We start from the raw sequence: 17,768 nt of genomic DNA on the forward strand, positions 1-17,768 counted from the left end.
GGTAAGTTGATGGAAGAGGGTAAGACTGACACTACGTCCCCTGCCAACCTCAAGAAAATTTCCATGCAACGAGGTACAATGTAAACCACCACAAGATCCCCAACCAAGTGACACATCCCTCCTCTTAGGTATTAGTTTGGCTCTAAGACAGCCAAAAACTTTTGAGGTGGGGGGGGCAGGGGGGATCTTAAAACCCAAAGAGTTAAATGTACCACCTTCTGGCATACCTACTTATTTGGTGTCCAAGAACTATGGCCCCAGAAGTTATAGATCAATTTAAAAGAAAAAAAGAATGTGAAAAACCTTACTGAGCCTGTTTCTGTCCTAAGCACTTGGCTAGGTAACTATAAGGTTTGGAGGCTCCAAAATATGGCAAGACGCAAATGTGGGTTACTATCCATTCCTAGCTAGGGTCCTACCAAACTGTTGCCCACCCTCAAGCGAATTACAATGACCATTACTGGAATGCTCCCATTGACAAGATCATTGAAGAAGCGGGCTTAAGAAGCAAGCCTTCCCAAATCAAACAAACAGAATGGGTTATCTAGTTTAAGCCGCTGAAGTCCTCAAAATTCCAAAATAGCTACATTGAAAGATTCACTGCAGAGAGTCAATGAAAAATTCAAAGTACAAAACATACCTAAAACAAGAAAACCTGAAGCCAGACATAACTCCCACTGCTCTCCTTCACCCTTTGAATACTCAATCTATTGATCCTTTTTCTAAAGCCATTTTTCACTCTGAAAAGACTAGTAAACAGTTTTAAAGTAAGACCACCCAAGGCTCCAGGTGACCCTCTTCAGGTATCTTTCACTCGTTGGCCAAAGGCCAAACTAAGGGCCATAGTTTCAAAATGTCCTAAACCCAAGAGGACGGCCTCAAAAGTTTCTGCAGACAGATGATCTTCTAAGACTAAAGGATTAATAAAAAGGCAGAAAACAGAATGAGGTCATGACAATAGGTGAACACTTTGAGAAGACTCTGGAACATGACAGTAAACCAAATCTACCAAACTGTCTTACAGACAATCCTTTATCTACTCCTGGGGGACACCACAGGGTGCCCTCCCAGAGTTGAGGAGACTCAGGAATTTTCTGGTAGTCTGCTGTGTTTTCCCTTTAAAAGCCAACGGGAGGGGCACCTGGGTGGCTCAGTGGGTTAAAGCCTCTGCCTTTGGCTCAGGTCATGATCCCAGTGTCCTGGGATCGAGCCCCACAGGCCCACGTTGGGCTCTCTACTCCGCGGGAGGCCTGCTTTCTCCTCTCTCTCTGTCTGCTTGTGATCTCTGTCTGTCAAATGAATAAATAAAATCTTAAAAAAAAAAAAAAAGCCAAGGGGAAACCAACATTAAAATTAATGCAAAGCTGTGCCAAATTGTGGTGCATACTTTAACCCAACTAGGAAGCCTACAGACGGGATCCTGGGAAAACTAACAAAAGCCAGCTAAGGAAGAAAATTATTACCAGAGTCAGCTCTCCCAAATCTCTGTAGCACCCAGTAGAGAGAGAAGAATCAAATATCTTTTGCACCCTCTTTGGGGACCCCTTCTGTGTCCACGGGGTTGTTGAAGATTGCCAAAAAGCTTTACTGTTTGTCCCAGGTGAAAACTGACAAAATATTTTATAGGATTTTTTTTAATAGATGACCAAATTGGATGCTACGATGCTACTATTCACAGCATGACAGGATGTTTTTAGGCCTCCCCCACCCCCAAAGTAAAATAAAACTGTACCAAGAGAGAAAAAGAGCCTTCAAAAGTCGTTGCGGAAGGATTCCTAAAATTCTCAAAAAATATAAAAACCCCAACTCTTCTTTCAAGTTCATGTGATCTAAAATAATCCTTTGTAACAACTACATTGAGGTTGTTGGTTTAATTAACATAGGCATGTCTTTAGAACTTATCAACATTGAATATAATTCAGCTAGATGTACAACTTTTCTTCTACCTGGGTTTACTAATCAACTAAGTTCACGTTATCTCTGCTACATTTGTCAACCAGAAAAATGACTTGGGATGATGACTGCCTTTGTCTAATACCTAACAAAATTTTCATAGGTAATTACACATAAGTGTTAAGGACAAATGATTCAAATAGAGGAAAAGGAGATAAAGTTTTCTCTGTCAACTTCTCAGCAACCTGTCTCCAAAACTTTTAAGTCACTTGAAACAAACTTCTGCTAAATTAAATGATAAAGCAAGTCAAGGCCACTGAAGAACTATCTAGATCATCTCCAAACAAAACCAAACAGGACACATTGGTCAAAATTGGTTTATCTACTCTGGGCTCCTTTTACAGAGGAACTAAGGATATTTGGGTCCAATGGTAAACTTGTAATGTGCCACAGTGCATGTACTATGAGGAAACATTTATTTCTAGAAATTCTGATAAGTATTTATAGACTCACCAAGCCACAGAATGCTACTATAACAGACAGTGCACAATTGTTTACTTCTTAACTTTCAGGAAAAGGGAAAGTGTTGAAGGGTTAAAAATTCTAATGTATGTAACTGAAACGACTAGAAACAATAAGGGATACATCTCTGTATCCAAAGAAAAGTAGGATGTGGTTTAAAAGAAAAAGGGTATGAGGAATGAAGATGCACCTGTTGAGAGAAAAGTGCTTTTGTCCTAAAGCAAGGGTGACTATTTCAGGATGAAAAAGAAAAAAGCAGATGACAAACTCTGAATGGAAAAAAAAGAAAGTTTCTGAAATAAAAAATTGGGGGAAAAGATTTTTATGCATGACCAAGCTTAATAAGATTAAAATTTGATATAAGGGTTTTACAAATAGGTTTTAATATCCATAGTATATATATATTTATATAGAACTGAACCTTAATATTCTTTCATCTGCTGAGTTTTCTTGGATTACTGGACTCTAAGACATTGTACAACTATTAAACTTCCTGTATTTGTCTGTGAAGTCTTTATTTTACTCATTTTTTTTTTTAAGAGTGTGAGCTCTATGCCCAAAATGAGGCTTGAACTCATGACCCTGAGATCAAGAGTCACATGTTCTACTAACTGAGCCAGGCAGGCACCCCTGCCTGGGAACTCTTTATCTGCCCCTATGGTTAAATACATGTTTAACCATATTGTTTCACAGTGACCTAAAATCTTATTTGACAGAGTATTTTAAAACCTTTGATATTTCTGACAAACTTCCCAAAACTAAATCCTAAATGAAGTCTTTTTGACTAAAAACTAACTTTGAGATTTTTCAGAGGGTCCCTAAAACATCTGAAAAGATTTGTTTTATCTGCTTGTAGAAAGGGAGATGTGAAACTAAGTAGGCTTATTTGTTATGCTGAATTACATGGGAAGCATTGTCAAAAAATAATACTAACACTCTTTTTTCCCCCCTTCCTCCCTCCTCAAAACCAGGACTTTTTTTTTTTTTTTAAGATTTTATTTATTTGACAGATAGAGATCACAAGTAGGGAGAGAGGCAGGCAGAGAGAGAGAGAGGAGGAAGCAGGCTCCCCGCCAAGCAGAGAGCCCAACGCGGGGCTCGATCCCAGGACCCTGGGATCATGACCCGAGCGAAAGGCAGAGGCTTTAACCCACTGAGCCACCCAGGCACCCCAGGACTTCTTCATATTGTTATTGGTATAGGTATATAAGTGTTCCAGAAAGTGTATAAAATTCCTAAAGTCCAGTATTACAGGATTTTGTCATCATAATTGCAGGTATCATCTTAAAATGTGTGACAGAAATAACCAAATTTCCTCGTCAATTCCCTTCTAATGAACTCTCATCTGATCTTTAACAATGGGCATCTTTTTAATAAGTCTTTTCACTTTCAGACAGTTACTGTTTCACCCAGATGTTTTCACAAACGTGTTCCTGCAAAAGTACATCATCTTCGAGGCTTCAAAAAAAGGACTCTGGCAAACACTGGTTTTTGATAACTTTAAGATCATGATAATGAACCAGTTAAGAATTTTCAGAACTAATGGAAAATGTGGATTGAAGCAGAACAAAAATTAGTAACATGGGACTGAATGAACTAAGGAGGATGATTATATTTTTATGACTTCTTACGTGAAGTACCACTTTAATGTTGTTTTTCCAGGAAACTTTTTCCCTTAAGCTATTTATGACTTAAAATAATTTGGTAAAGTATACCTTCATGAACAAAGATGAAACATTTACTTTTTTCCTCTGATGTCTTCAGAATGTGGAAACTCTTGAGTATTCTTTTTATGGCAAAATAGTTATTTACATAAGTTCAATGAGAATCCATTCTCTTTGTAACAGGACACAACTGGGAACACTGGTAATATTACCAAGACTATTACAGGAACTTTGTATTTGAGAGACATGCACATAGACTCAGGACCAGAATATTTTTAAAAACTGAGGTTGACTTTATGGACCCAATAAAGACCCTTGGAAAAACTGGCATGGTACCTTGCTTACAAGGTTCCAGCAAAGCCGGCTTAAAAAGAGCATTTTTGATCAATCACTATTCTTCCTACACTTACGCAAATAATCAGGCCAAACTTAAAGCAAACAAATTACTTTTACTGTGACTCTTTTGGGTATAAAATGGAAGTAACTGTAGAGAGAAAAAAAAATGTTGCATTTATCTCTATATTAGATTTATCTCTATATTAGATTCTAATCGTATTAATTGCCTCAGAGATTTTGTTATTTACCTGTAAAGGGACTGGGCGCTGAATTCTTCTGGTTTCTTAAAATATCTGGCTATAACTCCAACTAATGTTTCCAGTTTTCTCCCAGCCCTACTGAACTGGAATCACTAAGAACAAAGACAGCCTGTCGGTTTATTCAGGAGGATGTGCCAGGTTTCCCTCACTATCTGGACGGCACGAAACCTTGGAGACTTGAAGGTTACACAACGGATGTCATAGCTGAAGAAGTCTCCACCTGACAGGTCCTTAACTCCAGCTGGAAACCTCAAAATCAAACTGACTAGGAAGACAAGGAGCCAACACTGAGGTTCACTGTTTCTTTCCAAAATGTCTGACCAAGACTTCATACTTTAAACCTAAAACTTTCTTCTTCTCTTTCCTTCCTTGACTCTGGCACTGGCCTGAAAAGATAAACACCATCATCTGTATCTCCCAGGTTACTGCAAAGGAGGGAAACCCACCTCCAAACACGGCTAGAGTTGCCACTATGCTCCTGCCTCAGTTTCCCTCAAACAAACTTAGCCCCTCCCCTATTTCATCTGACACCCTAACCATAAGAGTCCGTTTCCACGTCTCTGGTTAATACCCCAAAAGCAGGGAACTCTGCAATCTAGTTGGGTGCAAAGAAACCAGAGTCAAGAGTGACCAGAATAGGGTGCCTGGGTGGCTCAGGGGGTTAAGCCTCTGCCTTCCGCTCAGGTCATGATCCCAGGGTCCTGGAATCAAGGCCCACATCAGGCTCTCTGCTCAGCAGGAGCCTGCTTCCCCCTCTCTGCCTGCCTCTTTGCGTACTTGTGACATCTCTCTCTCTCTCTGTCAAATAAATAAATAAATAAAACCTTTTTTTTTTTTTTAAGTAGATACATTTCACTGAAAAAAAAAAAAAATAGTAGCCACGTGTATGGTCCGGAAACTTTTTACTTTATTGGCCTCCATGGCTATACCAGCACACTTTCATGAGTAAAATTAGTTCCCTTTGGCAGGTCTTGATTTCCGGGATTAGGAATAAAACCAGGAACCCATCCTGAATTCTTGAAAATATTACAGAACCCACCGCTAATGCAGAAGCTGTCCCCAGAACATCCTAGACTCTCTGACCAAAGTTATTCTTGATAAGAGGACAGCCCTTGTGTATCTTTTAGCGGAACAATGAGGGGTCTGCGCTCTAACCAACACCACCAGCTACACCTGGATTCACATTTCTCGGGATGTTGAAACTCAGTTACTGAAGGTCACTGAGCAAGCCACTGAACTTACAGAGTGACTCCTTCAGCGGAGTCTTTCTCTAGCTGACTTGACTTTGATTGGTCTGGGTGCTGGGAGCATGGCTTCAAAGTACACTCTTAGCATTGGGCGCTATGCTACTTATAACCATCATAGTCCTCTCCCTGGCACGCTGTCTTCTACCTTTAAGGGTATGTTCCCAACTGCGAACCCCCAAGCAAATGAGCTCCTTAAGACTGGAACGCCGCCAGAAAAGGAAGGATGAAAATGACCAACTAAAAACTGGTGAGCCTGAGGTCATCACCTGTGAATCCCACCCAAAGGGATCAAGAACTAGGAGAACTTCACGCCTTAAAGTTTGACCGTATCTCTCAGTTCAGCTAAATCTGATCAAAGGGGGGGGGACTGTTACAAAAAGAAACAACAAGCCCAAAATGGAGTCACTTGTGCTTCGCCCCATGTCAGCAAACAAAGACTTCAATTTAACTGCAGTTTCAACCTCCCCCAGGAATGTAGGCTTTTACCCATTATTACGGGATTACCTGGTCAGCACAGAAAGAAATCCAATAGGTCCCTCCCGGCCCCCTTAAGAAGGCTCTCTGCTAATAAACTTGCTTCTCCAGCCCCCTTTCCCCCTTTCAAAACCTTTTCTCTCTCCTACAGCTCCTCAGAGCTCCTTTCTGCTTTCAAGATGAGCTACTGCTCCATTCATGAATCCTTGATTGAAGCCAAACTGATCTACTAATTTACTCAGCTGAATTTCCCCATTTAATAATCATCCACACACCTATGAAACAGGAGTTACGGGGCACCAGCGTGATCCGTGTATTAGCCTCTAATGACAACCTACGTCATTCCGGAGGCAAAGAATTCCCCTGTTCTCCTCTCCTGATCTCTAACCTTAGCTGTACAGATTAAGAGAGTATTATTTATTGGACAACAATCCTAGGGAAGATGGGTGATTTCCACTGTGATACTGCTAGGGACTGCCCAGTGTTTCCTTAGTTTCTGGCTTCCATGTTCTACGAGAATGCTCTACAAGTAACTTAAGGAATAAACTGTTTAGTATTCAAGCAAAACCCTTGATGTTCGGATCACTGGCAAGTTCAGAGTGCTGGCAATCAAAACTATGTTGTGCTACAGTAATTACTATGAAAAACTTTCAGCACTTAATATTAAAGAATAGAATAACATGATCCTTTCCACCTCTTCTACACCTCTAGAGTGTGTTCAACATGGCAATTATCTCCGTTCAAGAAGCAGAGTTTAAAATGCACTGCAACTCAATTATACCCACGACTTTTTAAACATACACTTCAAAAGGCAGATTTCATCACATTCAAATCGCTGAACAAAATCTTTTCCCCAACCTATAAAAAATAGATTTTTATCCCTCTCCCACAAGACCCCTTCACGCACAAAGACAATTTCTTTTGAGCTCCTGGACCCACTTTATTTTTTGCTTTATTAAAACAGAAGGAAGACGGAGCCACAATGAAAGACAGAGATCCCATCAGATCAAGCCAGTTCCAAGGGCAGCCCTCCCAGATGTCCTGGGACGGCCGGCCTAGAACTGCCACCATCTTAAAAAACCAGATCGCACACTTGTTAACAAAGAACACATTACTTTGCGACTTTTAAAAATGCAAAGGAACTAGGAGGGGTAGATTTATGATTTAAGTGCTTGTGGCTAAAATAGCTTTCCAATTATCAAGGGTCTCTTAGGAAGAGCAAGAACGCATTATGTGTTAATGACCACAACCAGGGGTCCCTTCTTGACTCTTTTGTCAGAACCCGAACAGACCTTCCCTGCAGCTTCACCATTAACATGTCTGTTTCCTGTCAGCCCACTCCGCGATAATGTCATTTATCTCAGGGAGGCATAAGCCCAGTCATTAGCTTCTATAAAAGACCTCAAACAAAGGCCGGATACCGTTTCACCCAGGGCTCTCACTAAGCCCAGAACCAAGCTTCAGGTCTAAAAGTCAAGGACTCCAAAGTTATCATCGTGAAAAGAATATTTTCCTCATTAGCAACCATCCCAGATACAGCTCTGGAGGAGAGCAAGGGCTGTGTAGAGTCAACACCAGTCCAAAGTGCTATCACACACAATTAGATTACCCGATAAACGCTGACCAGAGTTAGCCTGGGAGAGCCTTTGCCCCTCCTGCCTCCAGGGGGGAAACTGACAGAATAATTCAGGTACTGACTAAACAGTGAGATCTTTGAAGAGCTGACCCCTCGTTGTGATTGCCTGCAGGAACCGAATAACCATTATAAAGGGCTCCATGGCTGGGCTTCTGGAAATCTTTTAAAGAAAAGTGGAACTGGTTAAAATAAATGTAGGAACATGTGTTTTCACAGTGTTGCTCGTATTACTGCAATTTCAAGTTTCTATGAAGTACCAGGTGAACTTTTTTAAATTAAAAAAACACACGCACAGACACAGTCAAAATTGGAGCAAATCTCAGCCATTCAATCCTTGTTTTTCAAGCTGAAAACGAAGAACAGATGGTACTTTCCATGTTGTTTGAATCTGGTTATTGAACACCTCTGTGGTTAGGGAGATTTCTGCTTAGCACGTTCGGCATACATTTCATTTACTAACTATAAAATGCTGCTTAGGAAAAATAAGTCTTTATAACACTCTAATTAAAACCATCTTGCCGCCAAGCAATTTCACCTGAAGAGCATTCTTAACCTGGTGACATGTGGACAATGACTCCGCACCTCAGGCCCCCCCTTTTTTTTTCTCCCAGACTATTTGCAAAGTTATTAAAAGTTGCTAAACATTACTCTCATCTCCTTTTAGCATGATCTTGATCTGTGGGGTGTTTTTTTTTTTTTTTTTCATCTCTCCACCATGCCAACTCCGTTTCAAATAATGCGTTCAAGACTCAGTGATATGCTTGGCCACACAAAGGCTCCCAAGTTGCTTGGGTTCTCACAGAAAACTCGCTCAGGGAAGGACCACCTCTGCATCTACCTCAAAAAAGCCCTGTCACCCTCCCCGGCCGCTCAGAGAAATCTAAAGAACAGGATCAACGCTGACTGGGAACCCAGCCTTAAGTTACCAACGTTTTTAACCGCGAAATCCCTTATGTAGCTTTCCGGACAGTTTGCTGTCCAACAACAATGGACTTTGTTCTTTAATTATAGCAAGTGACCTTTCTTCCCTTTTATTTCACAGCAGATAAACTGTACTATCTAAGCAGAATTTGTAGGGGACATCGGATTTGGGGGGGCTGGGGAGGGAGGCAGGCATACGGTCCCCAAAACTCATTAATCAAAATATGTTCCTAAACTGCTCACACTCACTTAGAAAATGTGCCAGAATTCCCTAGTGAAGTGTAAAAGGCTTCTCCAAGAGAGTAAAATAAAATGACTGATACCCTTATAGACAGGTCCATTTGCAGACACCACCTTTAGGCTGTTAAGGACTGGCATCATGAAAGCAATATGGTATCAGGAAAGTATTTCTCCTTCCTCAATATGCACTGAGCAGTCAGAACCCTGAGACATGACTGTAAGCTCTCCTGTGCCTTTCATGTCTATTTAAGTATTAGGTGTTTTTAAGAATTCTCCTATGTCGCTGAGAATTTTCCGGCAATCAAATAAAACCATGTACCCTATTTAGCCCGGCCGAGCGCCTGTGTCTGATAAGTCAAAACTCTAAGACGCTAAGGAGAGCCTCTGTAGAGGTTCTTACGCTTTAAAAGAAAGGAGGGGGAGGGTGGAGAAGCAGGTTTTAACAACCCAAAGCCAACCCGTCAAATCTACTTATTCAGACATGTCACTGGTGGCTTAACCACAAAATGGGCTATAGAAATATAGCTCAAACATCTCAGAATTATGGCCTGTTTTGATTTCGTTCACGTATTAAGGGAGTGGCGACTTTTACAACATACTTGTGGTTTCCACATAAAGGAGTAGAACACTCATTGATTTAATTAGGTTTCATAAGGTCCAATTTATCATGTTTTACATGACTTTGTGTAGTGTAGAAACAGAATAAACAGACCAAAAATAGACATTTAGGCATGCTGTGAAAATTAACCGGTGACAGCAAGTCTTACGAATCTCCTGTGAAACCTTTCAAAGGGGAGGGGGGGTGGAGGAGACAGAGGAAAAGATCCCGCACATCCAACCCCCTCCTTGGGTTTTCACGTTTGGCCCGTCGTGAGCCGCACCTGATTGCTGAAAATTAATCATCTTCACTTTTGAGACCCTCACTCTTCACCGGCCAAGAACATCAAGCAAGGCGGAAATTAAAACATTCAACAAAACGTCAGAAAACCTTTCTCTGAAGATGCCTCGGTGTGGAAATAGTCAGGTAAAGCGCGCCCTCCTCGTACCTCCTGAAAGGGTAGCCTCCTCTCCTTGCAAAGCAGTCCCTAAATTGAGGTCCCATTTTCCCAGCCAGTTGCTAGTGGAATTAAGAGTGATCCCCCCCGGGTGGCATGTCGGGGGGGCAAGGGAGTGCCATCTCCGCGTGGCCAGGAGGCAAGCCTTCTTTAGAGAAGTTAAGAGGTGAGGTGAGGTGGGGGGGTAGGGAGGGGGTGGGGGGAGAGCCTAAGGATCAGCGTTCCTGAGCCAATACCCCCCTCCCCCTGCTAGACAGAGAATGGCCAACGCTGCAGGATTCAAGCCCCTCGGAGCCATCCCTGAAGGGCCCCACTGCCAACACCAGCGGCCACGGTTGGCGGAGGGCGGTGGGCTGTGTCTCTTTCTCCTCCCCGCCCCCCCTCCCCTCCTCCACCCCGGCCCGGGCCCCATTGCGACTTGTTTGCTCTTCGTTTATGCAATTCGTATCATCGCATTTATCCTGCTCTGCCTGAAGATGAGTTGCACGTAGATGAATAATTTAATTCCTCCATTCTTTCTCCAGTTTCCTCTGTGACTGGAAAGTGAAAAAGAACACAAAAACTGGAGAACCTACACCGTGCTCTAATCTCAGTTGCCATGACAGCAGCCTTTGAGATACTGAAATGTTCCGATTGCCAGCTAAACAAAATTGTTGAATGTGAACATTTGGCTGGAAGATTAAAAGGCTAAGGGGAATGCAAAAGGGCAGTACCTCCCACATTCCAGGCAGCCGTGAATCCAATCAAATGCCTCTGACTCCTTAACCACAGCCATTGTGAGCACTGGATTAGGGCAATTCATCTAGATAGTTAGAGCAGATTAGAAGTGCAATTTGAAGACTATTGGCAACAAAAGTAAATGCCCTACTGTACTAAGTAAGAAGATTTCTGAACGCCTTTTAGCAGAAAATCATGTGCAACTCCACAATGAAATGTTGAGAAGCGAAACCTGGGATTTTTTAAAATGCCTTTGGGTTCATTGGTGTAAAAAGCTGTCGGAGCCAAGGTACAGGAATAAAAGAAGTGTCCGGAGGCTGTCGGTGATTTGGGCATCATCCGCACCTTAATATACTTTCCACAGCTTCTAAAACCAGAAAATCAGAACCTCTGCCTGCGCTCCTGCTTTCATCTTGAACCCACGGCCACTAAGATGGAGAGGTTTGAAGAGAGAGCAGTGGATAACTGGCCACAGAAATAATCACCCAAACACATCTGACAGTTCTGATCAAGTTAGATATTGGGAAAAAATCGATTTAATAAGCATATTTCCAAACAACCATGCCAGAAACTACAGGATATGAGTTTTGCTTCTGCGAGGCACGACCCGCAGATTTAATCTAAATGATTTCATACAAACATACTCACACCCCCAGCTCACTTCCAAACTGCCGGCTGGACAGAGCCCCTTCCGTCCTGGGACACTATTCAATGCATGACCGTCAGCAGACCAGTAAGTCACAGGCCTCCAGCCCCAGGCGGCACATCCACCCCCCGCCCCCGGGGGGGGGGGGGCAGTTTCTCAAAAGGCAGTCTCTAACTAGACTTTAAGACAATGACGAGAGATGGCAGGAAGGGTCCACATGGCTTAAATTGAGGATCCCCCCCCCCATTACTCAAATGCCACACTAAATTCCCGTCCCCTCTGGCCCTTGCCCCATTCTCAGGAACACCAATCCGCCCAGTCTGTTTTACTTTTCTTACCAACCTTTCCACTCCCTAGGCAAGCTAGAAATCCAAGGGATAAAATCTCCAGCTAAGAAATGGGCGAGGGAACCAGGGTAGAGTCCTAGAAACCACCAAAACCGTTCCAGTCTTTCCACACAGTTAAGAAACCAATGACCCCAGGACGCCACGGCTGGGTTTTAAATTCAGGACCTGTAAGGGGAACCCATCATCCAAGGAGGATACCCTTTGACAGAAGTATTTTGGAGAAAGTCTGGGAAAAAGAAACAGGTTGAGGGGAGAGTGTAAATGAGAACCCTCGACATAACCTCTTCCAGGGAGGGTACGTGAACCCTGCACGTAAGGACACATTACCAGAAATACTAGGGCGGGCACATGAAAACCCAAGACAGCTCTCCTTAGGCGAGAAACCAGGACCTGAGTCAAGCGGGTATAAGAGTAGGTCTGCTATTTAAAGCACACCACCGCCGGCTGACTGGCCAGGAGCCCTGGTGCAGGGCACAAGGCACTTGGAACACCCAGGCCCTCCCACCTGGGGACCCAAACACTCAGCACTGCCCGCGGCGGCGGCGGCGGCAGGAGAAGCAAGAGCTGGAAACACCGCACCCGAGTCAGCCCCCCCACTCCAAATGTCCACGGAAAGGAGGCACACAACAGAAACCTCACAAAGAACCAGGAAGCACGAAGAAGTGGGAGGCACACAGAGGCACACCCCACCCCCCACCCCCCCGCCCAACACACACCCACACAGATGCACACAAAGAGGAAAGTGGGAAATCGAGGAAGGCGACTTGATCCTACCTTCTCGGTTTTCAGTTTCTTGATTCGCCTGTGGCTCTCCTCCTCCTCCTCTTCCTTCTTTACCAACACAGAGTTTCCCATGAGCCCTGAATCCGGGGCACTTTTGCTAACTTCCCCAGCAGCCGCGACGCTGCCACTCCCAGCGCCCCCGCAGTGGAAGGGGCTGGCGCCACCTCCATTGCTCTTGGCCCCAAAGCCATAGAGGTGACCCCCGGAAGGGGCCTGGCTGCCACAGCCATTCTGGTGGCCCTGAAGCAGGTCGTGTTTGTCCTTCCTGGATTTCCCCGCATCCTTATCCCGCTTGGCGCCTCGGCTGCTCTGGCTTTTACCTGGCTTCTCCTCTTTGCTTTTCCCGCAGGAGGCCGCCCCCGCGGGGGCAGCGGAGGGGCCGGTGCCCGCACTACTGCCGTTGGGGTTGCCGCCGCCGCCGCTGCTCACACTTTGACCCAGCGCTGAATTCATGCCAGTTGCCTCTCCAGGGCGCCCTTGGACTTCCTGCCTCTTGCCAGTGCCGCTGATCTCGGGAATCCCATACAAGGCAGCAGAAGGCAGAGATTTATTACCATCCTTAGAAGTTTTACTCCTTTTCACTTTTGATTTGCTGGTCTCTTTGTGTGAATTCCCCTGGGGAGCGGAGGGCTGAACAGAAGCAAATTTTAGGCCATCAGCTAAGGCTGCGGTAGCACCGGCCCCACCGGAGGCCAGACCTGCACAATCCTTGGAGTTGCTGCTGCTGCTGGTGGTGGTGGAATTATTCATCTCAAATTTCTGTCTGTCCTTCTCCAAATCAGCGTCCAAATCAATGATTAGATTTCCAACCCCAATTTCCCAATCATCACCACTGTCATAAGTATCAACCGTATTTGGATCCACACCTTTTCCTGCAGCAGAAATGTTCACTGACATCCTGAAGATGGGCTCTCTAGAATAAAAATCCGATGAACTTTCCTTTGGAGATGAGGGGACATTCGTTTAGCTCCGCTGGGCTTTCTCTTAAAAAAAAAAAAAAAAAAAAAAAAAATCTTCTAATCTTCCTCTTCTTTTTCCTGCCCCAGGAATGTGTCCACAGATTTTACACCCTTCAGTCCAGGTCCACCTTTTCCTGTGAAGGGGGGAAAAGTCGAATATTTCTTGTCTGGGTGTTACCAGAATAAAAACCGATTAACACTGGGGAGTCAGTAAGGGGCACAGGGAAGGATGACAGGAAGGTGGTTCATATATTGTCTCCACAGTCGGGTTTAAAGGAAAATAACCAAACCCAAAAAACTTACCCATGACACTAAGGATCTTAACAGTAGCTTAAAAAAAAAAAAATCCCTTTATCAACAACATAAGGATAAGCACTTTTTTAAAGGCATTAAGATATCTTAAAGATCTGTGTCAAGTCCAGGAAGGTTTAAAAAAAAAAGTTTAGGATATTTTTTTCCATACATGTGTTATCTCAACCCCAGAAACACAGCCTAAACACTCAAGACAAGAGAGAGGAACACAGCTTTAAACATCTCCAAACATGTCCTAGATCTTGCAGTTTCAAAGACCAGATCTTGGAAGTTCTCTGAGGCTAGTTTCAGAATGATGTTTCTAAATTTTCCGTATTTCTAATTTGATTACTTCTTTTTACAAATCATCTGGGCAATCTCTTTTTTGTTCCCAGTAAGGAACAGGAAAAACAATGAATAACTACCCCCTTCCCATAAACACATACCCTCTCTCCCCCAACAGTTTATACAATTTTATTTTTGAAATACACACACACATCTCTTTACGAGCATTTCTCTATAGGAAAGACAGTGCTAAATAAAAGGCTGAGTACCTGCCTTTTGAGGGGAAAAAAATCACATATAAACAATTCTACCGTATTCCTAGGTCACAGACTTGCTCAATCTGTTAAATATGGTGCCACTGACTGTACGGGGAAACTGATTAAGACATGCACTTTAAGTAGTCTGCGCCAAGGTGGCCTCAATGACCGCAAATGAATGTGTGTTTGACAAAGATCAGTTAAAACGGTTTTTAAAGGGATCAGCCCCTTTTAACAGTTGATTGTCGAGAAAAATAAATAAATATACATACACACACACACACACACACACTCACACAGACATTGCTTACCTTTAATCCTTTACCATTTTTTAATTAGGCCAGCAAATCAAAATGCCTTTCCCACTCCACTCGGCAAACAAGCCTGTGCCTCATTTTACTTAAACACCAAATGATCAAGAAGGAAGAAACCAAATAACACATCTCAGCCAGAATAATCACTCGATAACATTATTCCACCTCCCCACCCCCCTTTTGGCAAACGGATCAGGAGTCCTTTTCTCCTTAAAAAAATGTGTCACTGTACAGCTGGAAGATAATGTTTCACATTCACAACAGAAGTACCAAAGGTTTTTTTTCCTCTTAACAAGCATCGAGAATAATAGGTTTAAAAAAAAAAAAAGAAAGAAAGAGAGAGAGAGCGAGCTTAGAGAAAAAAGTTTTCCCAACTTCTCATTCCGCCTTCAGTTCCAGACTTCAGAGTCACCGTGATCAGTAAGTAATGATCCCATGTAGCAAACCTACAGGCGTCCGCTAGTAACAAGACAGAATGTGCTAACATCGGGATAAATTAGTGAAAGGGAAGAAAGAATAAGAAGAAACGACTGAAAATCTGGGCTGGATTCCGCCTGTTAGTCGGGAAGTGGCATTTTTCCGCCCGTCCTGACAGATTTGATTTCTTGAACTAACTTAAGAGGAAAGGAGGGGGAAGACGAGGGGAAGGGGGAGGAGGGGAGAGGAGGGGGGGAGGAGGGGGAGGAGGGGGAGGGGGAAAGGGGGAGGAAGAAAGGGTAGGATGAGAAGCCCAGCAAGAGGAGAAAAAGAAAGGTGTGGAGGGGGAGGGGAGCAGATGATTCAGTGAGCTGATACACCAGTTATAACAGCATTCGCTTGGAGCTGGGGGTGGTGGGCGGTGGGGTGAGGAAAATAACGGCGTTTAAAATTGGTTCAGTCTTCGAAACCCAAAGGATGTGATGTTTTCCTGTTTTATGTTGTTTTAAGAAAAAGGAACCGAGTTCCTAGTATAGTCCCGGGGGGGGGGGGTGGTAGGAGGGAGGGGAATCCGCTGTCTCTCAAGCCAATCAGTCATGTGGTAATTCGATAATTAGAGTAAAAAAAAAAAAAAGATTTTTTTTTTAAGGCGACCTTTTTCAGGACAGTTTTTCCCATTGATAGTCGCAGCAAACGGTGCGTCTCCCTTTTATTTATTTTTCTCTCCTCCTCCTCTCTCGCCCACCCCCTCCTGTGTTTAGTCAGATGGCCCCGGAGCTTGGCTTAGTATTTTTAATTAGCTGGCGTTTGGAAGCTAAAAGCAGTAATGAATTGTTGATGGATTGGAAGTGGAGAGTCGCTTTGCTGGAAATGTCGGGGCTGGGAGAGGGGGATGGGCGAGTTAGCAACAACCAACCATCTAAAAGGAGCGATTTTGTTACAGTGCAAGCCTTTCACATCACGTGAGGATCAAGGGCTCAATTGGTTGTCGTGAGAACAAAAATGGTGACAAGCGTATCAAGAAAATACTGATCTGGTCTTTAAAAAAAAAGCTGAAGGTCTCTCCCCTCCCCCTGCATACACTCCCCCCCCCCCCCCGCCGCCGCCTCCCCGCGCCCCCACCCCCCTGCAGTGGGCGCAGCTACAAGTTATGAATGTGAAACATTTCTCGCAGATCTAGGCTCTCGGAAGTTCGAAGGAGTGAAATGTAATGAGCACAAGAGCAAAGCAGATGTTTTAAAGAAACACCTTATAAACCTTTCCTCAACTTATCTCCAATTTGTCGGCTTTCCCGAGGGGCCGGGGATGGGGACGCCCAGAAGAGGGGGGAGGGCACCTCCAAGCTACTTGGGTTTTAGGGACCCCCTCTTGTCTTAAACAAAGAAAAACATTTTGCTAGCTCCCAAGCCAGGTCCTGTAATAAACACACCATTGTTACTCTATTTGTGGGTTTGTTTGGGTTGGGTGGGGCTTTCCCCCCCTTAATGGTGTTTTTGCTGTTTGCTTTTTTAAGGAGGTGGAAAATGGTAATTATAACCATTACATGTAATGGGTGACTATTCCCTTGTTTAATATTAAATTATTGGGCACTAGGATGTGGCAAGAGACAGAAATCGGCTTGTTCTGCCCTTGCCCCCATTTTCCTGGCTCGGTTTGGAAGAGGGTCTTGCCCAGCTAGGCTGGGGGAGGGAGGGGGCGAGGTGAGCTAGGGAATGGACACTGCAGATCAGTATATGTAACTGTGTCACTTTTATTCTCCTTGGGTTACAGCCCAAAAGGTAATTTACTCTAAGTTACCCCGAGTGCCCAGTCAAGCTTAATTTGTGTGAAGAAGTTACAAATGCTTCACCCTCCACTGAATAAAATTCACCCTTCTTGGGCTGTTTTCTCAATGCAAAAGCCAAACCCTGTAACTAGTTCCTCATTTCAATGCATAAAACTCGCACATTCCCCTGCATGAAGTCCCCGCTAAGTGCTATATAGAGACACACCACGCAACCGTACTTACGGTCTGTATTGGATCGAGTTGACCTTTTCCTTCTAACTGCATTGAATGTGTTTGGTTGCAGCCGCTTTATTTTGGAAATTATAATCTCTTCAACAAATTTATTATTAAAGAAGATGGACCATCAAATGTCACAGACCGTCCTGTGTATTTTTTTAGAAAAGCAAAAATTAAAATTAAAAAGAAAAGAAAAGAAAAATCCCCCTGGTGCACACACACCACAAGCTTGTTCTGCAACACTGAAATCAGGACTGAAACACAACACACACACAGGGGGAGTAGAGCAAAAGGAGCTCTCAGCCTCTATACCTGAAAGGGACTTTTCTTTGTTCCCATTGCCCTTTCGCATCAGGCCAATCAGAGAGCAGCTTTTATGAAACTGGGCTCTCTCATTGGCTAGCTGCTTTCTCTTGGCTACTGTAGGGGGTTGAGATATACACACGTATAAAACACACACTGAGAGCGGGTGGGGGTGCGGTGGGGGGTGGTTGTGGAGACA

At 43.8% G+C, this 17,768-nt stretch overlaps 1 protein-coding gene across 5 annotated transcripts in view; it reads right to left on the minus strand.

Annotated features, from left to right (window-relative positions):
- Positions 1-17,498, minus strand: part of ZNF608 (zinc finger protein 608) — a 113,419-nt gene extending 95,921 nt beyond the window's left edge. For 2 of the 5 annotated variants that reach the window (XM_045999383.1, XM_045999386.1), the window contains exons 1-2: positions 17,273-17,498; positions 12,733-13,834 (exon numbers count right to left, since the gene is read on the minus strand). In XM_045999383.1, coding sequence (XP_045855339.1) covers positions 12,733-13,638 — 906 coding nt within the window. In that variant the 5' untranslated portion in view covers positions 13,639-13,834; positions 17,273-17,498. Of the gene's footprint in view, positions 1-12,732; positions 14,428-14,844; positions 15,412-17,272 lie in introns of those variants that run through there. The other 3 variants (XM_045999387.1, XM_045999384.1, XM_045999385.1) reach the window with 3 other exon arrangements.
- Between the last annotated feature and the right edge of the window lie 270 nt (positions 17,499-17,768).

This window comes from Meles meles, chromosome 3 (genome assembly GCF_922984935.1).
Source record: "Meles meles chromosome 3, mMelMel3.1 paternal haplotype, whole genome shotgun sequence".
Classification (NCBI taxonomy): Eukaryota; Metazoa; Chordata; class Mammalia; order Carnivora; family Mustelidae; genus Meles; species Meles meles.